Raw genomic sequence first — 20,393 nt, 5'->3', positions numbered from 1 at the left:
TACAATTTATGAAATAAACAATTTGACCAGATAATCACTAAATTCTTGTTCATATATTTTAAGTTTGAGGTACCTACAGAGAGGTAGTTGGAAGGTCCGAGCTCAGGATGAGATTTTGGAGCCATGCAGAGATGATGAGACTACCCACCTAGTGTGTACAGTGGAATACAACATATAAGGAATAGGCAAAGGAAGAGGCATCAGCAGTGGGAACTTAAACTGAACTGTTGTAAAGAAGATGAAAAGTCAGAAAAGACATGCTTCAAATAAAATGGGGGACAGGTGTGGAGAGAAATCACCCACGGCAAACTGTACAGAAAGTCAAGGAAGAATTCACTGTATTTAGGAATGAAGAAATCTTTGACGACGTTACTCCACTTTATAAGAACAGTGAATGTATAAGCCAAATTACAGTATGCTGAGGAGTAAAGGAAATTGAATAAAGACTGTAAATATAGATGACTTTTTCAACAACTTAGATGACAAAGAAAGGGATGAAGTCAAGGAGACTTTAGAGTGAGACAGTTTTTTTTTCCTTGATGCTGGAATTTTTGAAATGGAAAAACTTGAGGAGAAAGGAGGACATCGTTGGAGGGGCAGAGAATAAAGATTTTAGGAGAGAAAGGGGGAAATGGATGGTGAAGATTTGAAAGCAGGTAGGAAGGAATGGTTTCAGGAACAGACTGAGTGCCCTCTAATGGGGACTCTGAAACACTGAAAGGGGTACTGTTGTAAATCATTTAAGAAACAGAAATGAGAAAACTCAGCAGCATTGCAGCTGCTGATGGTTCAGGATTTGTTTCTGGATATTCATGACAGAGGAGTAGAGAGTAGAACAGCCTCCCTTCAAACAACAATTACATCTCTGACACTGTTTGTTTAAGTTTGTTCTCTGGATAACATGGAAAATCTTGCTTTCTATTGTCTGTTCTCTCGTGAGAAATCAGTGTAGAGTCTAGATAAATGACGATAGATCAATAGATAAATAGATAGATAAACTTACACACACTTTTACTTCCACACTCACTCCTGCAGCCTGCCAATAAAACTTGTGGAAAAAAATTAAACCATAGTTAGATTAGAAAGTAGCACGCAGTACATTCTGCTCATCTAGTGGGCATGGATGTGAAGCTTCATAACTGCCCTTTATTAGGAGGAAAGCTCCATGCCCCGGACTCCTAAACAAGAGAATGAATACTAGTATGTGAGAGTGCATGAATATAAGTTTGTGGAGGAATACATTTTTAAGAAAAGACTATCTGTTCTTATCCAAAAATACCCCAGGTCAAGAACCATTTTGTTATTAGCTATCCCATAGACATGGCCTTTTTGCCATTCGCCATTGGAGCATAACCTTTTCCCTGCTCAGTTAAGCACACATTTAAGGTACCTCTGTGTTCCTGTATTACAAACTTTGGCCAAAAGAGTGGATCTGATTTTAATGTAGACTAATATAAAATACTATAGGAAAATTCCATAATTTTTAAAATTTTTTTTTTATGTTTAAGTATGCTGATGATATTAAAAGTCTCACAGTCTGTTTCATAGGAATTTTTTGGAAAAGAAGAAGTGCCAAAGCAGTAAATTTTCTAGTTAATAAATATTTACATGTTTAAGCTGAAAATTTTTTTTTCATTTTTGTTTAATCTAAGTAAGTTAGATTGCTCCATGCCTTATTAAATATAACATATTTTTGGTTTAAATAATCATCATCGTTGAATATTAAGTTCTTATTCCAGACTTTTGGAAGGGTATAAGTGGTTTCCCCTACACAAAATGACCCCAGGATCACGTTTTACCCTTATTTTTTTATAATTCTTCTGTCCTCTTCTTAATTGAATTCTTCTCATTGTTTTAAATTTTTCTCCCTTTGTCATTATTTCTATTATCCTGTTTTTTAATTTATAGCCAAAATAAACCAGACAATAAAGTCAGTACAGTTAATGACATTTTTTTTACATGCTCTTCAAATTCATGAGATCCTTTAAGAGTGAGCTAGCTCCAGGATTTTAAGAATTAAACACATAGGTTTTATAAAAAGCCTATTACAGAGACTTCTTTAATTGTCTGTATCTGTTTTCTTGAAGGTTTATATGTCAAAAAGAAAAGGTTTTACTAGAACTTGCCTATCTTAACACACTAATGCTTATCAGCCACGTATAGCTAATCTTCAAATAACAATGATCTAAGAGCATTCTGATGCTGACGCCATTAGTAAGATGCACAGAAATTTTTTACAAAATATTTTTAAAGGAGTCCTAGAATTGGTTTCTAAGCTGTATTTCCCCTCATGCTCCTGAAGGCATGGGTAAAGTATTAAGCAAGTTTGGGGCATTACCAGCATTCAGCTATGCAAGCAAGAGGCTGGCTGAGACAGTCATGCACTTGCTAATGTGCACCTCTCCTCTTTTTCAGTTGTCACTGCATAAACTTTCCGGTGGTCTTTAGATATTATAAAAATAATTTTTACTTTTTTGTTTTTTAGGGCAGCATAACTACTTATGTGCTGGAAGAAACGACTGCATTGTTGATAAAATCCGCAGAAAAAACTGCCCAGCATGTCGCCTTAGAAAGTGCTGTCAGGCTGGCATGGTTCTTGGAGGTAATGATGATGTTTTCATCAATAACGTACTGTCTGATATTTACATTATAAGACGGTGGGTCAGAAAATCCTAGTTTTCTTATTTCTGTCTTGATTATTGGTGTCTGGATGAAGCAATCAATACCATCTCATTAATGCTGTGGATTTCCAGCATGTTGAAGTTTGTTATAGAGAAGTAGTAAACCTCCATTTGTCTGTATTGCCTATAAGAAGATGTTATGGGATGTTCACCAACCTCTCATTAAGTGACATGGTTGGAGTTTAGGCTCTGCTACTCACTGCCTATGCAGTCTTGAGTAAGTCACCAACCCTTTCTGAGCATCAGTCTCTTTGTCTATAAAATGAGAATAATGAAGTCCCTTCCAGCTCAAAAACTGACTCCATGAATTGGTTAAGTACATTAATCTCCATCCCTTCCTCTCTCTCTCAACCCCTCCCTTTCTATTTCCCTCCCCCATTCTCTTTAAGTAACTAGACATTGCACACTCACACTTACTGGGTACTATTTTAAGTTCTGGCAATGTTAGCAGCAAACAAAATGGACCGAATCCCTGTCTTCATGGAGCTTACACTCTGGGGGGAGGAGCAATAAATATATATGTCAAATGATGATAAGTGCTGTGGAATGTATTAAGCAGGGTCAGTTAATGGGGAGTATCAGGGAGGAGAATCACTCCTGAACCTTTACTCTGATTAATATTTTCATTTTCTTTAGTCATTTCCTAAAGCAATAATGTCTCTGAAATCCTGAGTTGGATGTTATAGTTATAATTTTCCTAACACAGGTTTAAAAAATTCATAACTATTTAAATATATATTCAGTATACCACCTAACACAGATCATGTACCGTAAATGGTATGTGTTACCTTCTGAGAAGGAGTGTATGAGACCAATATGTTTTGAATGCCCACTGTGTTAAGCACCCTGCTTAGTTCTGTCTTTGCTGCCTGTGAACATGATACAGTCTAATCAGTAATAAAATAATTATCAAACAGAAGAGTAGGTGATTTAAGAGAAGTTCCAAACATTACTATGCAAGTAGAGCAAAAGAATGAATTAATTCTATCTGAGGGAGCTGGCAAAAGCTTCAGAGAGGAGGCTTTCCAAGAGTGAATAGAAACTTTATAAGTGGAAAAGGAGAAAGGTATTTACACTGAAAAACGATGCATTCAGTGACGATTTTTCTGGAAAGTCAACTGTTTACTGGGAACAGCAAAAAATGAAGCTTGAAAGCTATCTTGGGCCAGCTGGGATCTGGAGTTTGAACTCTATTCTGTATGCAGTGGAACCAGTGATCTTTCTAATAAACCATCTGTGGACCATCCGTGGGATAAAGCCCAGATTTCTAAATGCAGCACATGGGCCCTTTCATCACCTAGCAACTGCTCTCTCTTTTTCTAAGCCCTACTCCCACCAATCCTTGGGGAACCTGACACTCCAGTCACCAACTTTCACTGGTCTTTGCACACATTTGACTTTTTCCTGCACCATTCTCCTTTCACTCCTTGTGAACTGTTACATATCCTTCATATTAAGTTCAAGTGTCACGATTTTTGTGAAATCTTCCCATCACCCCAGTCAGTGCAGGGGCAGGGGTTTTGTGGGGACACAGTTCAAAGTAGTGCTTTTCATATCTGGGGAGGTTGAAAGCCCTTGAGCCAGCCTGGATTGGACCTTGCCCTGATTGTACTTACTTCAGCATTCCTACGCTTGAAATGCAAGGTTGACCAAAGTGGAAGTCATGAGACCCAGCCACCCTACCCCAGCCCACATGAGGCACCAAGAATTCACTCTCTTCCCATAGCTTCTTGTATACCCTCGTTATAGTACTCACCTCAATGCTTTATAACTGTTTACTGGTATCCCATTCAAGGATTTTCTCCTAATCCAAGATTGAACTGTTTGCAAGCAGGAATTTCATTTTGGTGTTTTACCACCAAAGTACTTGTTTAAGAAGTGCTCACTAAAGATTTGTGACTATTATTTTGAAGTCATTTGAAGTACAGGTCTCTATACATTCTTGAACATGAAGTCCAACTGTAGTCATTTCCAGGACACAAGAAAGAGTGTTTGGAGGAGGCAAAGGGGATATGGTCTAATGTAGTGTTTTTCACTTTGAGGAAGGGTGCTAGCCCTTGAAGCAGTCTTCCATTCCATGATTGCATTTATTTTAATGGTCTTACTATTATAATGGAAAAGTGATTTAAGATGGACCAAAGTAAAAATGATGAGGCACCCAGCCACTGAGAAACTTGGGTTTGTTCAGAAGAGAAACTTGGGTTCCAGCCATCAACAAGACAGATGCTCAGTAAGAAATAGAGTAACAAGGAGAAGAGAACTTCAGAGAAGACTCAGAACTGGGATGAAAGGGGAGGATGTCCATTCCAGGGACATAATCTAAAGTAGCATCAGAGCAGGGTCAGCAGCAAGACCACAGAGCTGTTGTAATTGACTTCAGCCCCAGCCTCAGAGATTAGAAAGAGAAATAGGCAGAAATATGAGCATATAGTCCTTAATTTTCTTGTGTTCCCATCACGTTCGCAACGTTCTCTGTTACCATCCTGTGTCTCAGTTCTCCTGAAATCTTATGGATTTTTCTCCCCTTGCATAATTTATTTCAATCAGTAAACTACCTTTTATTGCTGGTGACCATAAAATTTATCATTCAAATCAGGATACAGCTGAGAATAAAATGGAGCATAGGAATAATTAAACTAGTATAACAGATGTAAACTGACACTGTCCCAGGCTATCTGGACCACAGGGCAAGTCCCCCGTCTTTCCAATTAGAAGGTGCAGATGTGTCCTGACCAAAATGAATACGTAAACTTCTGGGAATGTAGCTGAAATAATCAAGTGTTTACTTATATAATATTTAATTTATTATTTTAGTTAAACACAAATATTTTAATTACATACAAAAATCTATTGATTTTCTACTCTCACATTTTATAAACAATTTTATTCCAACTAATTTCACAAACCTTTGGCAGCAGGACCTTTCCTCCAGTAGAGCCATTTTTTACGTCAGCTAATCATTTCCCAGAGTTCATCAGCATTTTATCTAAAATGTTTGATATGTAGCACTTCTTGAATTCATATACAGTAATAATAATATAATTGAAAATCTATCCTAAGACAAAAATACCTATTTATATAAGTTTTAATGATTGTCCTATAAGAGGTTTTTTTGGTGATTTCCCCATAAAATAAACACTTGCTGTATTATTTAACTGTGGAATATATCAAGCCTACCAAAATATTGAATGAATAAACACCTATGTGTCCATCACTCAATTTTTAATATCAGATCATTTTTCATATTTTCTTCATTTTTGTTGTATTTTATAAGGAATAAGACATTACAGGCAATTTGAAACTTCTGATTTGTCCTTCCCTAAACCCATTAAGTTCATTTCTTATTCACAAATAACCAATATGCTGAATTATTGCTCAACATATTCATACTCATAATTCTTGTATATGAATTCTTGAGTAATGCAGTACAGTATTGAATATTTCTAAACTTTATATACATGGCATTACACTGTACATGTACTTCTTCAATTTGCTTTTTTACTCCATGTTGTGTTTTTGAGATTCGTTTATATTTGTACATGTAGCTAGGGTTACATTTTAACTTCTCTATGATACTTCATTTTACAAACATTCCATCGTGCTTTTCACTTTCTTCTATTAATGGATATTTATTTCTAATTTTTCATAATTATAAAATATGCAGCAATAAACATTCTTGTACCTGTATCTTTATGCATATATTTGAGAAGTTCTCTAGGTTGTATATCTAGAAAGGAATTAAGTCTGGTTCACTAAGATATTATGTACCTTCAAACTTACTAAATGTTAGCTAATCACCAAATTACCCTCTGGAGTCTTTGCTTCCACCCGTGTTTGAGAGTTCTTGTTATTATGCATCCTTACCTGTATTTGGTATTTTCAGACTTTAAAATTTTTCTAATTTGATGGTCATAAAATTGGTATCCAATTTCAGTTTAATTTTTGTGTCCTGGATTAGTGGTGAAGGCAAATATTGCTATCTTTATTGGACATTTATATTTCCTGTTCCATTAATTAGCTGTTCATATTTATTGGCCATTTTTCAACTGGATTGTTTGTCTTTTTTCTTATTGATCCATACAACTTACCTCTATACTCTCTCCTAGTCCTTTGCAATCTATGTCTTAAATTTTTACCTTATTTATGATGTCTTTTTTCTAATTTTTATATAATCACATGTCAGTATTCTCCCTTTATATCTCTTAACCCTGAAATCATACAGATAATCTACTAAAAATCATCTAAAATCTTATAAGTCTCTTTTTCACACTCATGTCCTTAACCTACCTACAAGCATCTTCTTAGGTAGGGAGGCAAGAATAAAACCTTATTTTCTATATGGATAACCAGTTGCCAGAGCACATTTATTGACACATGGTCTTCAATATGTTTTTGATAGTGCACTCCTGTAGAAGTAAAAATGTTCTCAGCCTCCACCCCCAACTCAGGTCTATTTATAAGCAAATTATACATATGTGCTACTATCAAATTATATTATATATTAGTGATGCTTAATTTCTTTTTATTTCCTTACTAAAAATATAAAAAGTAATTGTAATATTTTTCTGACAGTACTCCAATTACAAATTCCACTGGAATTTGTAATCCATTTCTGTTATATATCTAATTTCCGTATGTGTTTGCTTTTCTTCCTGGCTTCTCTGTTCTGTTCCATTGTATATACCTGCACCACTACCACACACTCTGAAATATTACAGGTATCAAGCTACATATTGATACCTGGTAGAATAACTCATCTTAAGTTACACTTCTTCCAAATTGTTGGCTTTTGTTGGCCCTCTAAATTGTTCTTTTAAAGTGATGCTTAAAAGGTTTATTCATAATGGTATCTAACACTTAAAACCATGAGTTCTTACCCTGGGAATTAGCTATATATCAAAATTATTTGCCTCTTTTTTTTTCCATCAGATAACCTTTACAATCCGTGGTCAGCATCACACACTGAGAAATAGCATAGTGGTGCATTTAATTATTTCATAAGTAGGTTTGCACAGAGGTTTGTTAGAAAGAAGCTGGCAGCACACCCTGATATGTTGCAGTCCTGATGTTGTTCTTCCTGGGATAGTCAGTGGTAAGAGTCTGGAGGTCAGTAACCTAACTCACGGAAACCAGGAAGAAGGTAGTCAATTTATTGGATTAGATTCTAATTGCTAGTCCTGTAATAAATTTCTGGAGTAAGGGGGAGTGTACTTGTGGTCTACTGAGAATTACAACTTATTTTAAAAGATGATAAGAGTTGCTTAAGGTTCAATTCTTCAATAATTAGAAGAGTTTCACCGAAGTAATAATTGCCTATACACTACTGAAAGTAGAGCCCATGTTCTCTTCCTCCCTTGTTTCCTTCCATCTTTCCTTCTTTTTTCTTTCCTTCTTCATGTTTGTCACTTTTCTTAGGTTTCTCATTTCTAATAGAGTCCATTTGAATAACAAAAGATGAAACAGAAGAGAACATTGACTATTGTAAATAATGCTGCAATGAGCATAGGAGTGCATATATCTTTTCGAGTAAGTATTTTTATTTTCTTCAGGTAAATACCCAGAAGTGGCATTGTTGGATAATATGGTAGTTCTATTTTAGTGTATTTGAACACCTTCATACTGTTTTCCACAGTGGCTGCACCAATTTATATTCCCACCAACAGTGCATGAAGGTTCCCTTTTCTCCATATCCTTACCAACACTTGTTATTTCTTGTCTTTTTGATGATAGCCATCCTGACAGGTGCGAGGAGATATCTCATTGTGGTTTTGATTTTCATTTCTCTGATATTAGTGATGTTGAGCACCTTTTCGTGGCCATCTGTATGTCTTCTTTGGAAAAATACCTATTCAGATCCTCTACCTATTTTTTAATTGGATACATGATTTGCAAATATTTTCTCCCATTCAGGTAGTTGCCTTTTCATTGCAACATTATTTACAATAGCTACAACATGGAAACAACCTAAAGTGTCCACTGTTGGGTGAATGGATAAAGAATATGTGATGTATATTATATATATACAATGGAACATTATTCAACAATAAAAAAGTGGAATCTTACCATTTTTGGCAACATGGATGGGATGGAACTTAAGGGCATTATTCTAAGTGAAATAAGTCAGACAGAGAAAGACAAATACTGTATAATCTCACTTATATGTAGACCCTAAAAGAAAATGAGCTCAAAGATACAGAGGACAAATTGTTTGATGACAGAGGCAGGGGATGGGGGAGGGTGAAATGAATGAAAATGGCCCAAAGGTACAAACTTACAGTTATGAAATAAATAAGTTATGGATATGTAATGTACAGCTTGGTGACTATAGCTAATAATACTGTATTGTATATTTGAAAGATTCTAAGAGAGTAGATCTTAAAAGTTCTCATCACAAAAAAAAATAGTTCTACAAATAATGAATCATCATGTGGTATGTCTAAAACTAATCTGATGTTATAAGTCTATTTTATCTCATTAAAAAAAGAGAGTGAACATTGAAAAACTTTTAAAAGAGTTAATAATCTTATGGTAGAATATCAGAGATCAGAAATATTAATGTTTTTGACATGTCATGACATAGATTTACAGATCGTTCTTATTTGCTTCAGCAGCTATGTTCTGATTATGAGAATTATGTTTGAGTTATTTGGTCTCTTAGTTGTGTATGATTCTTGTTTTTAATGACTCACTTCCCTTACCTTCACCAGGTCACAGTGAACTTTTGCATTTTGTTCATTGCTGTACAGTACTGAGTAGGAAAGATAGTTCACTCTAAAGGATGGTAATATACCTTCTAATTTAGGTGTTCTGCTTCTAACTTATTTCCTTTAGAAAACATTTTGTGTAATGACTCAGAAAAATGTTTTTCTGAAATGAATACAGCTCTTTATTTTGCATTTGTGGTAAAAATGCTGAACTACTATAAAATAATTCGCTCTTTCAAAAATAAGTAGCTTTCTACATAAAGGAGTGATTAAATGCATAGTTATATTTGCTGATGTTTTTTAAAGCTGGAGACTATTTTTATTGGTTTGTTTTTGTTTTGTTTTGTTTTGTTGGTAGAGAGCCTTATCCTCAAATTTTAAAAGGTTATGTTAGAAAGCGGTTTCTCTCTTACCTCCTCCTACACCTAGATTGACCTCATTCTCTGGGCAAAGATAATAACTTTCTGGGCTGCAGAGTACAGGTTGTGTGGTAAGGTCGGGTTTCTTTTCTTTTTCTTTTTCCTCCTCCTACACTTGAAGCCAACAAAGCCTCAATTTCTTTTCTGAAGAATTCCAAAATTCTTGAATTTGGGACACTTAACACCACCTTTTCTGGAAGTATAGTGCCTACTCTCTGCCTTTAATTACTATAAAAAATGAAATCTGCTCTCTCAAATGAAGGAATTGCTGTGGGTGATGCCTGCCACCTATCTCTTTAGAACTCTCCTGGTCTTCCTCTTATGAGCACCTCGTTTTCCACCCAACCCCTTGTGTTTGCATCAGCACCCGCCAGAGACAGTATCTCTCACACTGCTCCCCCACTTTACTGCATTGAAACCTGCAGCTAAATAATGTATTTTGGTCACTGTCTGATTGTTCACCCTAAACGCCATCCCATACGCACTCGATAAGGATATTCCTTAGAATATTTATTCTCACTTCTTTGCTTAAAGTTTTATGGGAGTTTTCAGGGACTGCTTTTATGGCTGCCATCCTGAACTTTTCAATTGTATCTATCAGTATCTACTATTCTCTAGACACAGAAAAAGTCAGGATTGAAGGGTACAAAGATTCCCTTCCATTTGCAGTCTGATTTGTTTGAAAGATGGAGGTGTTTACTCCTTTAAAAACAACTCTAATATACTTGTTGGCAAGTACCTATTTTAATTTTATAGCTCCTATTCTCTAGTATTTTTTGAAGTATTTTGATATGGGAACTAGAATTAGATTCTGAAAAAGGGAAAGCAAGCTAAATCAGTGCTGTAAGGGGTTGTGAGAGCATAGTCCCAGTGAACTGATCCCAGCAACATCATCCTTTTGCTAATCCAAAGTAACAACATGTATCTAGACATAACCTAATGTTGGGATAGTTGCCTGTAAATTCACCCTAACTACAGTGATGCTTATTATGATTCTCATAATGTCAAAGGATTTGCACTATTACTTAATTGTCTGCTGAGCTTTACCCTCTATTTCCCCATTTGATTCTCAGAAAGCTTTCTGGATGCCATAAAACTTACATTTCAGTATCCAACGTAATATTCTTCTTTTGCTTCTCTGCAACAGGTCCCGTATTATCTCATGAGCACTTTATGTCTCCATTCAATATAAAATATTTTTGCCAGAAATTTAAAAAAATAGCAGAAAGAGAGGCCATGGCAAAGTAAACAGCACTCATTTCATAACATGATCTAGAAATAATACTCATTATTATTTTATTCAGTCTAATACATTTACATACATGTTTAACTATTTGCCCAATTTTTTTCCTAACTCAGTGCTTCATTTCAGTTTCTTTATTTTAAAAATAAACTTCTTACATCTTCTGTGGGAATTAGTTAAAGTCATTTTTCCACAGAAAATATCTTTATTTCAGTTTTAATTTTGAATAATAATTTTGCTGGTTATAAAATTTGGGGTTGACTTTTTTTTCCCTCTACACCTTAACAATGTCAGTCTACTGTCTTCCAGCTTGTATCATTTTTCTGAGAATTCTCCTGTATATCTAATATTTGTTTCTTTGAGGTAATATTTTCTCTATATTTGTAGAAAATGTTTTTTATACTCGGTTCTTCAATTTCACTGTAACATAACTAGTTATAAATTTAGTTTTATTTGTTCTACTTGGGGATCATTGCGATTTTTAAATCTGAGAATTAATGTCTTTTATAAATTCCAGGAGCATCAAAACCATCCCAGTATTCTTCAAATATTGCTTCCCTCCTAATTGCCTCTTCCTCCCTCCAGACCAACTGTTAGGTGTATATTAGACTAGCGCATTTATCTTCCATATCTCTTTATCCTTTCTAACATTTCCTGTATCATTATCTTTCTATGCTATATTCTGTGTAATTTCATCAGTTCTGTCTTCCAGTTCACCATTCTTTCATTTTAGTGATGGTAGTTTTTTTAAACATTCTACTTGGTTCTTTTATAAATTTGTCTTTTTCTTTTTACTATCTTTTCCATTTCTTATGTTTTCATCCCTTATCATATATCTTTAATAATTATAAAATACCTATTGCAAATATTTGTATTTAATAATTTCAAGGTCTCATAACTCATAATCTGGTTATGCCATTCTGGTGTGGTGGTTTAAAAATATCCCTGATCATTTATAGGGTTTTCCAGTGATTCTGGTGTAAATACTCGCCTATAGTAAATTTCAGGCTGCCAATGGTTTAAACAACTGACTCTCAAAATTCCTGAACACTTAACAATAAGTTTTCACAAGCCAGTATGAGTCAAATCCAGAACACTATTCATTCTTTCTGCTACTTCTCACTCATTGTGTCCTTTGTGATTTTAATGTGGTTATAAACTCATGTTTGGCAGAGTTTAATTTTTTGTAAAAACCTGTGTGGCCTTAATTGAGGGAGTTTCTCTCCAGAGAGAATTTTCATTTTATTCTTCCAGTTACCGTAGGGATTTCATCAGCGAAGGACCACTTTTCATATTCACTTTTTGCCTCTAGGTTTCCCATACCTTGCAGGTAGAATAATTTCAAGCTTCATATCTGGGTGAGGGAGGCCTATGAATAAAAATGATCAAAGGAGAATTTTTCACATACTGAGCCAAGGATGAAACAGACATGCTTCCTTTTCATGTCCCTTTGTCAGTGGATAAAGATGTTCTTCATTTTGGATTCCTTGATGTTTTGCTGACTTTTTGAGGCGCTTAGATATACATTTAAAATAATGTTGGTTATGTTTTGTCCATCATTTTTAGGTGCTCTGGAGAATGTTTATGTTATTTAATTTTCTACATTTCCAATAAGAGAAGTTTATATAAAATTTTATGCCAATTCTAATCAAATATATTAACTCCACCTTAAAATTTTTAATTTTATCAACAGTTAGAAAAGGATTTGCAAAACACCTCTAAGAGATAGTATAGCATTGTAACAAAGAGTAAGAGTATAGAGTCAGAACAAGTGGGGTTTGATTTTAACTTCCCCACTAATAGCTGCTGGACCTCAGGCACAGACATCTTTTATACATCTTTATTTTCTTTTCTATTATGACCACATAATGAGAGTTATCATGAGGGTACATAAAATGATACATCTAAAGCATACAGCACAGTGGCTGGCATATAAAGATTTCTTAGTGGTAGCTTAAAATATCCTTTATTCATAACATCACTTAATACAAACTCTATCATTGGCAGACTAAAGGTGTAACTAATGCAAAACAGATTCATGGATCTTCTAAAAGTGTTTCATTATTTCTTTTCAAGAAGCATTGAAAAATCAGTGCGGGTATCTTGGAATTGAAATTAATTTACACAGTCATAGCTACTAGAGGTATTTAGTTAACATAATAGTTATTAAATAGTTATTGTATATACTTATGTTCTCAAACCATGTTTCCCATGTGAACATAATCTGAAAGAAATGGTATATGTTTTCACATGGGAGAAAAATTTTCTGAGTGATTAAAAATATTCATTAATTGAAGATTTTTTGTTTTGGTTTTTTTCCTTTAGAGGAGAATGTTCTATTTATTTTGATTTTTAGAAGTGTTTTGATAAGCTGCTTGGGATAGAGCTGTGACCCCAGGAGCATACTGGGTTACAAAAGATATTTGCTGATTTTAACCATCAAAGGCAAAGAGGAGAATTTGTGTGGCTTAAGATGAAGAGAAGGAGGTAGGAGAAGTGAGGTGAAAAAGGGAGGTGAAAGTGAGATGCTTACTGTGTGTACTACTTCCCTTGGCCTCATGAACATCCTATTAAAGCATGGGAAATGTGTATATGGCCCTTCTCCCTCAAATCTGTGTATAATGTCGTTGTCTTTTTTTTACTGAAGTGTAGTTGATTTACAATATCGTGTTAGTTTCAGGTGATATAGCAAAGTGATTCAGTTATATGTATTTTTTCAGATTATCTTCCATTATAGGTTATTACAAGATGATGAATATAGTTCCCTGTGCTACACAGTAACTCCTTGTTGCTTATTTATTTTATGTACAGTAGTTTGTGTCTGTTAATCTCATACTGCTAATTTATCCCTCTCTCCCTCCCTTTCCCCTTTGATAACCATACATTTATTTTCTGTGCCTGTAAGTCTGCTTCTGTTTTGTATTTAGATTCATTTGTATTATTTTTTAGATTCCACATTTAAATGATATCATATAATATTTGTCTTTCTCCGACTTACTTCAATTAGTATGATATTCTCTAGGTCCATCCACATTGCTGCAAACGGCAATATTTCATTCTTTTTAGGGCTGAGTAGTATTCCATTGTGTGTATATATATATATATATATATATATATACCACATCTTCTTTATCCATTCATCTGTTGAAGGACATTTAGTCTGCTTCCATGTTTTGGCTGTTGTAAATAGTGCTGGTATGAACATTGGGGTGCATGGATTGTTTTCAGATTAGGGTTTTTATCTTCTGACAAGAGCTTAATATCCAAAATATACAAGCAGCTCATATAACTCAATATCAAAAAAAACAATCCAATTGGAAAATGGGCCGAAGACCTAAATAGACATTTCTCCACGATAGCCAACAAGCACATAAAAAGATGCTCAACATTGCTAATTATTAGAGAAATGCACATCAGAGCCACAAAGAGATATCACCTCATACTGGTCAGAAGGCTATCATCAAAAAGTCTACAAATAATAAATGCTAGAGAGGGTGTGGAGGAAAGGGAACCCTCTTACTCTGTTGGCTGGAATGTAAATTGGTACAGTCACTATGGAAAACAGTATGGAGGTTTTTTAAAAAACTTAAAGCCACTAGGTGATCCATCAGTCCCATTCCTGGACATATAATGCCATTGTCTGTAGGCTTCTAATTTAACTGAAAATAAATCTGACATTCCAATTTATTGTCCTTTGTTGAAACCTGCTTCTTTTGCCTGAATGTGTTTCTTAATCCTTGATTTTCAGTAACTTCATCAAGATTTAGCCCTCGCTTAATCTATTAATTTTCTTGAAACAAAGTAAGCCCCTTTTGATCTGAAAATTCAAGTTTTCTTATATGTTAGCAAAGTATTCTCTTAATATTACTTTCAAATACTTTTTTCTGTTTCATGTCTTCTTTCTCTTTTTCATGGTCCCTAATAATAATCTGTATGTTGGCTCTCTGTTTTTTCTGTCGTCCACACCAATCTTCTTTTCTTTACTCACACTTTAATCCTTTTAAACTTCATTTGACAATTTTTCTCAAAATGTCAGTCCAAACTTCATGTCCATGGTTTAGTGTTTACACTGGCAGTTCTCCTTTCTTATTCTTCTGATAAGGTTTTAAAATCTACAATGACTTTATTTTTTTTAATTTTTTTGTAATCTAAGTATAGTTGATGTACCATACTATGTAAGTTACAGGTGTACAGTGTAGTTATTCACAATTTTTAAAGCTTATACTCCATTTACAGTTAATATAAAAATTGGCTATATTACCCATGTTGTGCAATATATCCTTATAGTTTTTTTTAATATCTTTATTGGAGTATAATAGTTTTACAATGTTGTGTTATTTTCTGCTGTACAACAAAGTGAATCAGCTATGTATACATATATCCCCATATACCCTCCCTCTTGAGCCTCCTTCCCACCCTCCCTATCCCACCCCTCTAGGTCATCATAAAGCATTGAGCTGATCTCCCTGTGCTATGCAGCAGCTTCACACTAGCCATCCATTTTACATCTGATAGTGTACATATGTCAATGCTACTCTCTCACTTCGTGCCAGCTTCCCCTTCCCCCACTGTGTCCTCAAATCCATTCTTGACGTCTGCATCTTTATTCCTGCCCTGCCACTAGGTTCATCTGTACTGTTTTTTATAAATTGCATATATGTGTGTTAGCATACAGTATTTGTTTTTCTCTTTCTGACTTACTTCACTCTGTATGACATAGTCTATGTCCATCCACCTCATTACAAATAACTCAGTTTTGTTTCTTTTTATGGCTGAGTAATACTCCATTGTATATATATGCCACAACTTCATTATCCATTAATCTGTCGATGGACATTTGGGTTGCTTCCATGTTCTGGCTATTGTAAATAGAGTTGCAATGAACATTGTGGTACATATCTCTTTTTGAATTGTGGTTTTCTCAGGGTGTATGCCTAGTAGTGGGATTGCTGGGTCATATGGTAGTTCTATTTTTATTTTTTTAAGGAACCTCCATAGTGTTCTCCATAGTGGCTGTATCAGTTTACATTCCCACCAACAGTGCAAGAGGGTTCCCTTTTCTCCACACCCTCTCCAGTATTTATTGTTTCTAGATTTTTTGATGATGGCCATTCTGACCAGTGTGAGGAGATACCTCATTGTGGTTTTGATTTGCATTTCTCTAATCATTAGTGATGTTGAGCATCTTTTCATGTGTTTGTTGGCAATCAGTATTTCTTCTTTGGAGAAATGTCTGTTTATGTCTTCCGCCCATTTTTGGATTGGGTTGGTTTTTTTTTTTCGATATTGAGCTGCATGAGCTGCTTGTATATTTTGGTGATTAATCCTTTGTCAGTTTCTTCATTTACAAATGTTTTCTACCATTCTGAGGGTTGTCTTTTTGTCTTGTTTATGGTTTCCTTTGCTGTGCAAAAACTTTTGAGTTTCATTAGGTCTCATTTGTTTATTTTTGTTTTTATTTCCATTACTCTAGGAGGTGCATCAAAAAGGATCTTGCTGTGATTTATGTCATAGAGTATTCTGCCTATGTTTTCCTCTAAGAGTTTTATAGTGTCTGGCCTTACATTTAGGTCTTTAATCCATTTTGAGTTTATTTTTGTGTATGGTGTTGGGAAGTGTTCTAATTTCATTCTTGTATATGTAGCTGTCTGGTTTTCCCATCACCAGTTATTGAAGAGGATGTCTTTTCTCCACTGTATATTCTTGCCTCCTTTATCAAAGATTAGGTCACCATATGTGCGTGGGTTTATCTCTGGGCTTTCTATCCTGTTCCATTAATCTATATTTCTGTTTTTGTGCCAGTACCATACTATCTTGATTACTGTAGCTTTGTAGTATAGTCTGAAGTCAGGGAGTCTGATTCCTCCAGCTCATTTTTCTTTCTCAATATTGCTTTGGCTATTCGGTTTTTTTGTGTTTCCATACAAATTGTAAAATTTTTTGTTCTACTTCTATGAAAAATGCCATTGGTAATTTGATAGGGATTGCATTGAATCTGTAGATTGCTTTGGGTAGTATAGTCATTTTCACAATGGTGATTCTTCCAATCCAAGAACATGGTATATCTCTCCATCTGTTTGTAGCATCTTTGATTTCTTTCATCAGTGTCTTACAGTTTTCTGCATACAAGTCATTTCCTCCTTATGTAGGTTTATTCCTAGGTATTTTATTCTTTTTGTTGCAGTGGTAAATGGGACTATCTCCTTAATTTCTCTTTCAGATTGTTCATTATTAGTGTGTAGGAATGCAAGAGATTTCTGTGCATTAATTTTGTATCCTGCTACTTTACAAAATTCATTGATTAACTCTAGTAGTTTTCTGATGGCATCCTTAGGATTTTCTATGTATAGTATTACGTCCTCTGCAAACAGTGACAGTTTTACTTCTTCTTTTCCAATTTGGATTCCTTTTATTTCTTTTACTGCTCTGATTGCCATAGCTAAAACTTCCAAAACTATGTTGAATGATAGTGGTGAGAGTAGGAACCCTTGTCTTGTTCCTGATCTTAGAGGAAATTGTTTCAGTTTTTCACCATTGAGAATGATGTTGGCTGTGGGTTTATCATATATGGATTTTATTATGTTGAGGTAGGTTCCCTCTATGCCCACTTTCTGTAGAGTTTTTATCATAAATGGGTGTTGAGTTTTGCCGAAAGATTTTTCTGCATCTCTTGAGATTATCATTTGGTTTTTATTCTTCAGTTTGATAATATGGTGTATCACATTGATTGATTTTTGTATATTGAAGAATCCTTGCATTCCTGTGATAAACTCCACTTGATCGTGGTGTATGATCCTTTTAATGTACTGTTGGATTCTGTTTGCTAGTATTTTGTTGAGGATTTTTGCATCTATGTTCATCAGTGATATTGGCCAGCAGTTTTCTTTGTGACAACTTTGTCTGGTTTTGGTATCAGGGTGATGGTGGCCTGGTGGAATGCATTTGGAGTATTCCTCCCTCTGCTATATTTTGGAAGCATTTGAGAAGGTAGGTGTTAGCTCTTATGTAAATGTTCAATAGAATTTCCCTGTGAAGCTATCTGGCCCTGGGCTTTTGTTTGTTGGAAGATTTTTTATCAGTTTCAATTTCGGTGCCTGTGATTGGTCTGTTCATATTATCTATTTCTTACTGGTTCAGTCTTGGAAGGTTGTACTTTTCTAAGAATTTGTCCATTTCTTCCAGGTTGTCCATTTTATTGGCATAGAGTTGCTTGTAGTAGTCTGTTTGATCCTTTGTTTTTCTGCCGTGTCAGTTGTTACTTCTCCTTTTTCATTTCTAATTCTGTTGATTTGAGTCTTCTCCCTTTTTCTCCTGATGAGTCTGGCTACAGTTTATCAATTTTGTTTATCTTCTCAAAGAACCAGCTTTTAGTTTTATTGATCTTTGCTATCATTTCCTTCATTTTTTTTTTTATTTCTTTCTGATCTGATCTTTATGATTTCTTTCCTTCTGCTAACTTTGGGGTTTTTTTGTTCTTCTTTTTCTAATTGCTTTAGGTGTAAGGTTAGGTTGTTTATTCAAGATTTTTCTTGTTTCTTGAGGTAGGATTGTATTGCTATAAACTTCCCTCTTAGAACTGCTTTTGCTGCATCCTGTAGGTTTTGGGTCATATATTCATTGTCATTTTTTTCTAGGTATTTTTTGATTTCCTCTTTGATTTCTTCAGTGATCTCTTGGTTGTTTAGTAATGTATATTTTAGCCTCCATGTGTTTGTTTTCTTTACAATTTTTTTTCCTGTAATCGATATCTAGTCTCATAGCATTGTAGTCAGAAAAGATGCATGATATGTTTTCAATTTTCTTAAATTTACTGAGGCTTGATTTGTGACCCAAGATGTGATCTATCCTGGAGAATGTTCCATGTGCATTTGATAAGAAAGTGTATTCTGTTGTTTTTGGATGGAATATCTTATAAATATCAGTTAGGTCCATCTGGTCTAATGTGTCATTTAAAATTTGTTTTCCTTATTTATTTTCTGTTTGGGGGATCTGTCCATTGGTGTAAGTGGGGTGTTAAAGTCTCCTCCTATTTTTGTGTTATTGTCAATTTCTCCTTTTATGGCTGTTAGTATTTGCCTTATGTATTGAGGTTCTCCTATGTTGGGTGCACAGATATTTACAATTGTTATACCTTCTTCTTGGATTGATCCCTTGATCATTATATAGTGTCCTTCCTTGTCTCTTGTAGTAGTCTTTATTCTAGTCTATTTTATCTGATATGAGTATTGTTCCTCCAGCTTTCTTTTGATTTCCATTTGTATGGAATATCTTTTTCCATCCCCTCACTTTCAGTCTGTATGTGTTCCTAGGTCTGAAGTGGGTCTCTTGTAGACAGCATATATACAGGTCTTGTTTTTTATGCATTCAGCCAGTCTATGTCTTTTGGTTGGGGCATTTAATCTGTCTACATTCAAGGTTATTATCGATATGTATGTTCCTATTACCATTTTCTTAATTGTTTTAGGTTTCTTTTTGTAGGTCTTTTCCTTCTCTTGTGTTTCCTGCCTAGAGAAGTTCCTTTAGCATTTGTTGTAAAGCTGGTTTGGTGGTGCTGAATTCTCTTAACTTTTGCTTGTCTCTAAAGCTTTTGATTTCTCTGTCAAATCTGAATGAGATCCTTGCTGGGTAGAGTAATCTTGGTTGTAGTTTTTTCCCTTTCATCACTTTAAATATATCTTACCACTCCCTTCTTGCCTATAGAGTTTCTGCTTAAAGATCAGCTGTTAACGTTATGGGGATTCCCTTGTATGTTATTTGTTTCTTTTCCCTTGCTGCTTTTAATATTTTTTTCTTTCTGTTTAATTTTTGTTAGTTTGACTAATATCTGTCTCAGCATGTTTCTCCTTGGGTTTATCCTGTATGGGGCTCTCTGCTCTTACTGGACTAGATTGACTTTTTCCTTTCCCATGTTGGGGAAGTTTTCAACTATAATCTCTTCAAATATTTTATCAGACCCTTTCTTTTTTTCTTCTTTTTCTGGCACCCCTGTAAGTTGAACGTTGGTGCACTTAATGTTGTCCCGGAGGTCTCTGAGACTGTCCTCCATTCTTTTCATCCTTTTTTCTTTATTCTGCTCTGCTGCAGTTATTTCCACCATTCTATCTTCCAGCTTACCTATCCGTTCTTCTGCCTCAGTTATTCTGCTATTGATTCCTTCTAGAATATTTTTCATTTCAGTTATTTTGTTGTTCATTACTGTTTGTTTGCTCTTTAGTTCTTCTCGGTCCTTGTTAAATGTTTCTAGTATTTATTCTATTATTGAGATTTTGGATCATGTTTACTATCATTACTCTGAATTCTTTTTCAGGTAGTTGGCCTATTTACTCTTCATTTATTTGATCTTGTG

At 34.7% G+C, this 20,393-nt stretch overlaps 1 protein-coding gene across 2 annotated transcripts in view; it reads left to right on the top strand.

The window, feature by feature from the left end:
- The window catches only part of PGR (progesterone receptor), a 100,010-nt gene that overhangs the window by 34,581 nt on the left and 45,036 nt on the right, over positions 1-20,393 (top strand). For both annotated transcript variants that reach the window (XM_004283346.1, XM_004283347.2), the window contains exon 3: positions 2,486-2,602. In XM_004283346.1, the coding sequence (XP_004283394.1) occupies positions 2,486-2,602 (117 nt within the window). The remainder of the gene's footprint in view (positions 1-2,485; positions 2,603-20,393) is intronic.

This window comes from Orcinus orca, chromosome 8, assembly GCF_937001465.1.
Source record: "Orcinus orca chromosome 8, mOrcOrc1.1, whole genome shotgun sequence".
NCBI classification, from domain to species: Eukaryota; Metazoa; Chordata; class Mammalia; order Artiodactyla; family Delphinidae; genus Orcinus; species Orcinus orca.
The sequence above is the reverse complement of the archived record's forward strand: the minus strand, read 5'-3'. Positions and strand labels throughout refer to the sequence as shown.